Below are 8,568 nucleotides of genomic sequence, written 5' to 3' on the forward strand. Positions count from 1 at the left end.
GATCCAGGCTGCTCCAAACTCTGTGCCTGGGAAGAGGTGCGATGTCCAGATCAGGTGCCGGGCCCAGAAGCCGACCTGTGATATGTCCACACCAGTTATTTTATCTGAATGCCTAACTGCCCACCACAGAGACAGGCGAGATACACCTTCTGATAAAGAAATGGCAACGTGAGTGGTCCCTTCCTCCTAAGTGGTTTGCCATTGGGTTTGTCCTCTTTCTTTTTTCCAGCTGAATCTCAGTGTATACAGAAGGAGTCGCAACGTCCGAAGTGACATTTCATCATAAATTCCCGTCGTTTTCATTCGAGTCCTGGGCAGGAAAAGCCTTTTTACGACACCCCCGCTCCCCACTGGAATGCCCTCTTTCCTGCTACGTGTGATGCCTGTCCCATGGGGGGTCGCGCCCCAGGTCAACCTCTCGGGGACGGGGCTGGGGCCGCCCGCCTGCCGCCACAGTTCAGACCAGCGTCTGGTCCTCACACCACTGACACACGGTTCACATGCTCCTTTGCTATGGGCTGTCCTGTGTAGCAGCTCCCCCGCCCTTGACTCACGACATGTCAGTACCATCTGGTTGTTGACAACATAAATGTCTCCAGACGGTGCCAGGTGTCCCCAGGGGACAAACCCACGTGTAGCAGAAGCACCTGGAGGGCTTGTCAAAGCCCAGCGCTGGGCCCCGAGAATCTACATGTCTTGCACAGTCCCAACAGAGGCTAGTCTGGGGACCACGCTTGGAGAACCACTGTCCAGACTGTCGAGGGGCCCGTGATGGAGCCACGTGTGCCATCTAAACTTCTTAGCCACTGCAGTAGGGAAGTTAACAGGTGAAACAAACCTGACAGGTTTCTACTAAACCCAATATACCTGAAATGCTACTTCAACACGTAACCGGTGCTAAAGTTATAAACGAGACACTGTACGTTCTTTCCCTTACACTGGACCTTCAGAAGCTGGAAGCTTACATACTGCCCACTCCTGCATGTCTCAGCCTGCGGTGCTACCTGTGTGGCTGGCAGCCTCCGCGTGGCTGGCGTGGCCCGTGAAGAGCCGCTGTCACTGTCCTCATCCTACGCCCCCGGCGGTGCTCACGGCGCCCCCCCCCAACCTGAGCCACGTGCTTGTCAACCTCCCAAAGCCGGTTTCCCTAAAACTCACAGCAGCGGATCTCATCACACTCATCCCTCTGAACCTGCAAACTATGATCTGATCAAAGCCCCTTCGCTGGGTGATGACGAGCTGACATGGGGCCCCAAAGCCTGCCCCACCAGGGCCACGCTCTGCTCTGTTCCAGCCACGTCCAGACAGCACCGCCGGCACACCAGCGTGCAGGTGTGAGGGGCAAGATGGCCAGGAAGTCAGTGCCACCCAGAAGGAAGCGGGGGGCGAGACAGACCCCAGTGGGGACGCCAAGTCTCGACTCAGACGGACAGCCGCTGAGCTCTCTGGAGGTGACACCTACAGGCGCACCGAGGAGGGAGAGAGTGGGCAAGTGAGGCAAATGCAGAGGCCAGCAGCTGCGGAGAGGGGGCGGGATGGATGAAGGGCACAGCAGGGACTTCAGGAAAGCACTGACACGGGGGAGTGCAGGCAGGGGTCAGCAGCTGGACTCAAGGGGGCGGAAGACCGCAGGAAGCCCACACACCCCGAGGGCTCTGATCCAGGACTGGCCTCGCAAAGGCTGACCACTCGCAGACCCGGTGCTCCCCCAACACCTGCCCGCAAACGCTGTGGCACAAGCGTGCAAGGCTGTTCAACAGACGTGCACTGCACTTCTCTCCATAAAGTGCAAGTCACAAGCCAGCATCCACGGGGGGATGACAGAGAATGTCAAGCACCTGCAGGCACAGAGCCGGAAGGTGCCCGAGACCTTTCCGCAGTGCACAAGCTGGAACAGGATGCCGCTGTCCTGTAGCACCACCGCCATCCAACGAGAGGGGGTGGGCTGGGAAACACGCACTTAAAAAACCAAAACACCCAGACGGTAGCTGCCAGCTGCGCGCAGTTGCCTCTGAGGATGGGAGCTCAGGAGACTCTGATTTGCTATGCGCTACGTTGCCTCTTGCCTTTTTTAAAATAAGCACACGTCACTTTTGTAAGAAGCAAAGACTTTAAAAATCCTACCATCGTTTGCGATCAGAGCCCCATCCCTGACCACTGCAACACAGACAGAACTCTTTCAACTCACGGCCCTCACTCCTTGTGTCTCCTGGTTACTTCACACGTGCCCATTTGCGGCATGTCTGGAAGCCAGCTCGGCTCAGACCGGGCCCCCAGCGTGGAGGACAGAGGGGCGACGGCACAGGCTCAGGAGGGCCCGGAGCCCAGACGGCAAGGGCGCCTTCCCCGCAGCCGCAGGCACCGGCCGTGACACAGGGCCAGCACTGCGCCAGGCAGCTTCGACCAGCACACGTTACGTGTCCCCCAAGGGGTCAGGACTCTGCCCACGGCCTCCGCTGGACAAAGGCCTTCCAAGGCTGAAGCCACTTAAAGTCACTCACCTCCACAATTCTAGAACCTGAGGAGGACCATCTGCTCAGTAACAGCGAACAAGCTGTTTATACGTGACCCCTTCCACTTTTCAAAAGGCAAACTTGGCTAAGGAACCACTTCGGGCTCTTTGCTGACAAAGAAATACTTTGGCCGTTTGTAAATGGAGCCGTTTATGACACGCATGTAGTTTAACCCCTGCCTGTTCATCCTGCGCACTGGCGGCAGCCTTGGACCGCGCGTGCAGCACGCTCGCGGGGTCCCACCTTCCCACCGCCTCACCCATGACTGGACCACCCGGACCCCAGGGCCCTCTGCCCACCCACCCAAAGGTGGCTCCACGTGACACCCACGCTGCCCCCGCCTGTTCTGTAAGCCTCCGTGCAGGGACGCCTCCCCGCCCCGCCTCCCATAGGCACGGGACCCTGAGCCCAGTCTCCGCTCATGGCCCTGCTGTCGGGCGAGCGACGCGAACTGGCTGGGCGGGGGGGACTCACAGCTGAGACGGGGTCCGAGTGCGCGGGCAAGGTCTTGAGGCACTTCCCCGTCTTCACGTCCCATATCCTCACGCTTTCGTCAAACTGGAGACAGAGGGGCAGGTGGCAGTGGTTCTCCGGGGGGACAGAGGTGACAGACTCGCTGTCCCCCGAGCCCCCAGAGCAACCCAGGACGGCCCCCCGCTCACCCCCGCCCCTGGGGAGGCCCCAAACTCACAGAGCCCGAGACGATGAGGTTGGACTGGGGGTTGAAGTTACAGCAAAAGACGTAATTGCTGTGTCCCTTCAGGGTTTCCAGACACTTTCCCTGAGAGGAAGTATTGTGAGACTAAGTCATTCCCAGTAGTTATTTCTTCAAATATCGGCTAAACCCATCAGCACCTGACCCGCCACAGCTGTAAAGCCCCTCTGACAACAAGCACGGCTGCTCCCCAGACGCAGTCCCACCCCAAGCCCCTTCCCCAAACGCACACGCTTCCCAAGGAGGGGCCCGTGCGGCTTACCGAGCTCACGTCCCATATCTTCAGGGTTTTGTCATCTGAGGCAGAAACAAGGAGGTTAGAATCTGAGGACCAGGCCACATCAGATATTCCCTGGGGGAGGAAACACACGGTCACTATCTGAGCAAAATGGGATTAGCCAGCAAAAGTCAAATCCTCAACGTCCAACTGAACATAACTAAGCAAGTCACTCCCTCTAGTTCGTGCTGACCATATAGACTGAACCCGCAGGCCGGGCCCAGAAGCCTGTACTCCGTGGCTCTGCCAGGCCTCACAGTTGGGCAGAAACTCATCTGGGGAGGTCAAAACGATCTGCTTGAAAAACAAGAGGCGGGCTTCCCTGGTGGTGCAGTGGCTGAGAATCCGCCTGCCAATGCAGGCGACACGGGCTCGAACCCTGGTCCGGGAAGATCCCACATGCCGCGGAGCAGCTGAGCCTGCGCGCCACAACTACTGAAGCCCGAGTGCCTAGAGCCCGGGCTCCACAACAAGAGAAGCCACTGCAATAAGCCTGCGCACCGCAACGAAGAGCAGCTCCCGCTTGCCGCAACTAGAGAAAGCCCCTTCACGGCAGTGAAAACCCAACGCAGCCAAAAATTAATTAACTAATTTTTAAAAAAACCAAGAGGCAAGTAACTATCCCAAAAATTGGGGGCAGGGAGGTTCAATCTTAACCTGATAAGCCCGGGAGATGGGCCCCAACCCACGTCCAGCAGCAACTTCGGCCCAGGGTTGAGACCTACCAGCTTGTGACCCAAGATGGTTTTCTCAAATTTCCCGTCGTATGCTCCCCAAATCTTAATGAGTTTATCTGCAGCTGAAAGAAAGGAATGAAAAGCAACCGAGGTCTCCAGTCATCCAGGGGCCAAAATCTGGGCTGCCCGCAACACAGGCCTCCCATAGGGAGCCGCGGTCCTCGGCACCCACCCCCAGGCCTCCCCCCTGGCCTGGGCCCGTCCCTTCAGAGTCACAACCGGCACGGGCACGTCAAGGGGACAGGCAGGGAAGCCCCAGGGGCACTTACACGAACTCGCCAGCCACTCCCCGTTCGGGCTGAACTTCACAGAGGACACGGCTTTCGTGTGCCCGGCCAGGGTGAACTTCAGAGCGTAGTTCGGTTTCACAGGTGTGGGCTGTTAAAGAGAGGACACGTCAGCGAAAAGTAACCACCACTGTCCAAACCCACCGATCGCCGGCGTGGAGCTGGCGCCCAGGCCGAATGTCACGCTCACACCTACCCTGTGACGGCGCTTCCCAGAGCCCTCGTCCACCGGGGTGCACCTGCCTAAACCCGGGCTCCGAGTGCCCCTCACAAGCCCTGCCTCTCCTGAAGCCCCGTCACCCAGGCCGCCCTCCAGGCAGTCCCGGCAGTGCAGCTGGAACCTCCGGCAGCCCCAGCCCTGTTTCGGCAGCCCATCCACCTGAGGTCAGGCTCCCCAACGCACACCTGAAGGCCTGTGCCCTTGGTGAGAGGCCCACCTGCGGTCTACAGGAGGGGTCTGCACACCGCCCTCCGCAGGAAACTGTGCAGGCCAGGGGCAAGGTGCTGAACAAGAGGCGTTTCCCGGGTCCCACACAGACTCTTACGATCAAGACCAAGGATGTGTACTGCTGGTGAAGCCCCCTCCCCAGGTGACAGGTTGGGAATCCCCGACACGGCCCACAGTCAGCATTGGACTGGCTGGGAATGTAGTTTGGAGTAAAAACTGGCAATATTTAAGTGTGTGTGTGGAGGGAACAGAGTTCCGGGCTTGAAATATTTCCGAGGGTCTCCCAGCCTTCGTGCCCAGGAGCCCTCAGGGACGTGCCTTGCTCTGCGTGGCCGATGACGACGGGGTGGGCTGTGCTCGGGCGGCCTCAGCCTCGGGCTTCTTCTCCTCGGTTGCCATGGCTCTGCAGCCCACCAAGGCAGGGCGACGCAGGTAGAGCGTTCACAGCTCCGAGTGGAGGACGCACAGTGGCAAGGGCTGTCTGCTAATCCAAACCTACAGTGGGGGACCGAGGCCAATAAACCACACTTCAAAAATTAATTTCCAGGAAAAAGAGTTTTAAAAATCTGACCACCTCACTGAGCTCTGCAGCAGGTGCCGTTCCAAATTAAGCATCCTCTGCACGTAACTCCTCGCTAGTCCTTTGCAGGTACTGTGCTGCTCTCGTCCCTTCTGTGATCAGAGTCCAAGACCCACCTTCAGGGGTGCTTCCTATTTTGTTACCCACATGTCTGAAATGCAGCACAGTCCAGGCAGACAAAACGTAATTCTCTTCAAGGAGCCCTTGATACATTTTTAAAAAAAAAAACAAATCAAAGACTTCTTGTCAGGAAACAAACACGCCAAATTACAGGAGACCGAGCTACAGGGTGCAGAAGTTTGGGAACTCATCCAAATCCTTAAATGCATCCCAAGTGATGCAAAAGCGCTAACAGCCACGTTTGAACACGCAAGAGCAGGCCCCAGTGGTCCACACCTCCCGGGACTCCAAGGTCGCCGCGTGTAGGCTGCAGACACAAGGCTGCTTCCAAAACGCTAACAGCCGGGAGGCTCTCCGTCCCTGGTGAAGCAACGACAAGACGCAGCCGGAAAGCACAGACGGGAGCCGAGTCGCCAGGTGACTCTGAAACAAGGGACGGCGCCTTTCCAGAGAAGCCAAGGCAGCCGGCAAGCATCACCGGCCAGCCACCCCCCAGAAGCTGGGCACCACCGTTAACCCAATGCGGTCACACCTGGTAAATTCTAGCTCGGCGCTTAAAACTGGAAGCTTGCACGGGCTCCTTGTCGCACCAAGGCCGAACAGAAGCCATCAAAAAGAGCACATCCTAAACTCTTCATCCAAGAGCAGGGGAGCGAAATCACAATGCAACACAGCTGTGCAGACAACCCCATGAGGCCACAGCTGGTTACCTGCAGCGAGGATCCCGGCCCAGGAGTGGACCCGGCAGCACTCAAAGCCCAAGCAGTAGGGGCGGGGAGGGGAGGGGCAGGTCAAGAAAGCTGCCGGTGGGGCAAAGTCCTAGCAAAAAGCTGGTGCTCAGGAAACGCTGCCTACCTGGTGATTATCTTTAGCGCAGGCAGGCCGTGCCAATTAACCCAAGTGCTGCCCTCCCCTGGGGGGGCTGGACAGGTGGGGGGAAAGGAGCCAAGGACGAGAGCTGGATGGTCTGTTTCACAGAACCTAGCATCTGAGAAAGGCAGACCACAACTAGGGCTGAGAGGAGGGAAGCCCGGGGCCCGTCCAACCTAAACACCAGTGGGAACTGAAGAGGCTCCATCTGGCGTGGAAAGGGCAGCCCAGAGGCCTGAGCAGCTCCTTCTAGAGTAAAAATCAAGACCCACCAGGAGGTGTGGTGTGACTCCCGCAAACGGTGGTCTTACAGGAAAGGTGCCCAACCCCTCCCAGCTCAACCCCTACCCAACACTTCGGCCAGCAAAACATTAACACAAAAAACATCAACACAAAAATTCAGCAAACTTTTAGAAATACAACTTCTCGACTCAACGTTCGGAGCCGCCTCCAGATCACTTGCTACCTACTCCCTCTCGGCACCTAGGTGAGCCACACCACCCAAGGCTAAGCTTCCGAACTTCTTCGGAGAGCTTCGGAGAGAAGCTCTCCCGGGCTGCCGGTAAAATGCATATTACTAGGCTCCACCCCAGAGACTGGGCCCCTGGGTGTGGGAAGACGGGCGGTAACGAGGCCCACTGAGAGCGAGGGAACCCGGCTCTCCGTACCCCACCTGGGTTCTCAGACACGCGGGCGTTCTGGCTTACCTCTCCGCCTCCTACGGGGCCCGGCCAACCTCAGAGGCAGTGTCGACAGCGGACCTGGGCGGGTAGAAACAGGGTGAGGAGGCTACCGGGGAGCATCTTCCACATCCCCCAAAATGACTCTCGCAGGCCAGACTGGAAGGGCTCTGAGACTCCAGGGCAAGAGCGTGGTGGTCTCTCCCTTCATGCCGGCAGCCCCGCACCCCTTGGGCCCCGGGCTCGCGCGGGGGGAGATGCGGCCTGGCTGCCTCCGGCTGGGGGTGAGCAGCAGGTTAGGGTGAGGGCGCCTCTGCAGCAGAGACGAGCAGACAGCGCGCCACATCCAAGCTCGGCGGCTCAGGGGTCTTTCTCTGGAGACAAAGGGGGGACGCACGGCGGCTGCAGGAGGAAGTCACAGTCCCGGGGCCGGGGGCTTGTCACCTGACCTCTGGGGGCGGGAGAAGCCGGGGGTCCCCGGGACTCGGCGGTCCGTGCGGGTCCGTTTGGGGCTGGTTCGGGTCAGGGGAGGGGGCCGCCGGGGCCCGGTCGCTCGGTGGGGAGGAGGGGCTTAGAGCGGGCGCCCGGAGGCGAGGCAGCGGGCGCGGGGCTTCTGCGCCGGGAGGCCCGGCGGGGCTGAACCGGCGCCGGGCCGGGCCCGCCGGAACACGTGCGGCGGCGGGCAGCGCGGGGGGAGCCAGCGTCGGCCCCGGTCCCGCGCCCCCGGGGCGTGCCTGCCGGCCGGGCGGTCCCCACTTACCTGCCGGGCGGCTGGGGGATGGGGGCGGGCGCCCAAGGCTTCGCGTCGTCCGCCGCCTGGGCGGGAGCCGGGCCGAGCTCAACTAGGCAGTGCGGGGGGGGAACAACAGTGCGCATGCTCGCGCGCGGGGCGGGGCAAACGCACAAAGCCGGCCTCTCGGAAGGCAGCTACGGGGAGCGGAGAGGAGCAGAACGCTTCGGCCTGGCTCAACGCCTTAAAGGGACAGTGTGCTGCCCGTGCCTCCGGCTTACGGGCGTTAACTCCAAAGGTGGCCGGTTCCAGCCCTTCTCCTGCACTTTCTGAAAACGGAAGTAGGAAGACGATACATACAGGAAATGCTCATGTGCCCCTCTCGCTCTGCAGCAGCGCCCAGGGAGGAGAGAGCACCCCGCCCCCGAGATTCGCGGGGACGGCGGGGCCCTAACGTTTCTCCTGGGCTGGGGCACCTGTGCGGTCACGTTCCTCCGTCGTCGCGCACGCTGGGGAGCGGCGGCTACCGCGTCCAGAGCGTCCGACCGGCCCCGGCGGTGTCTCCGCGTGGCGTCTCCATTAATCTCGGGACACCCCCGTACAGAGGCCCT

General features: G+C 60.1%; 1 protein-coding gene across 1 annotated transcript; it reads right to left on the bottom strand.

The window, feature by feature from the left end:
• Positions 1 to 2,768: 2,768 nt before the first annotated feature.
• Positions 2,769 to 8,006, bottom strand: LOC308611280 (uncharacterized protein; the record flags this gene model as incomplete). Its single annotated transcript, XM_081260125.1, has 8 exons — positions 7,988 to 8,006; positions 7,255 to 7,308; positions 5,296 to 5,472; positions 4,512 to 4,620; positions 4,231 to 4,304; positions 3,491 to 3,580; positions 3,205 to 3,294; positions 2,769 to 3,071 (listed from the first exon to the last, which is right to left on the bottom strand). The coding sequence occupies exons 3-8, from the start codon at positions 5,374 to 5,376 to the stop codon at positions 2,769 to 2,771; spliced, it is 747 nt and encodes a 248-aa protein (XP_081116251.1). The 5' UTR covers positions 5,377 to 5,472; positions 7,255 to 7,308; positions 7,988 to 8,006.
• Positions 8,007 to 8,568: the final 562 nt, after the last annotated feature.

Source organism: Mesoplodon bidens (assembly GCF_964165515.1).
Source record: "Mesoplodon bidens genome assembly, contig: HAP1_SCAFFOLD_130, whole genome shotgun sequence".
Taxonomy (NCBI): domain Eukaryota; kingdom Metazoa; phylum Chordata; class Mammalia; order Artiodactyla; family Ziphiidae; genus Mesoplodon; species Mesoplodon bidens.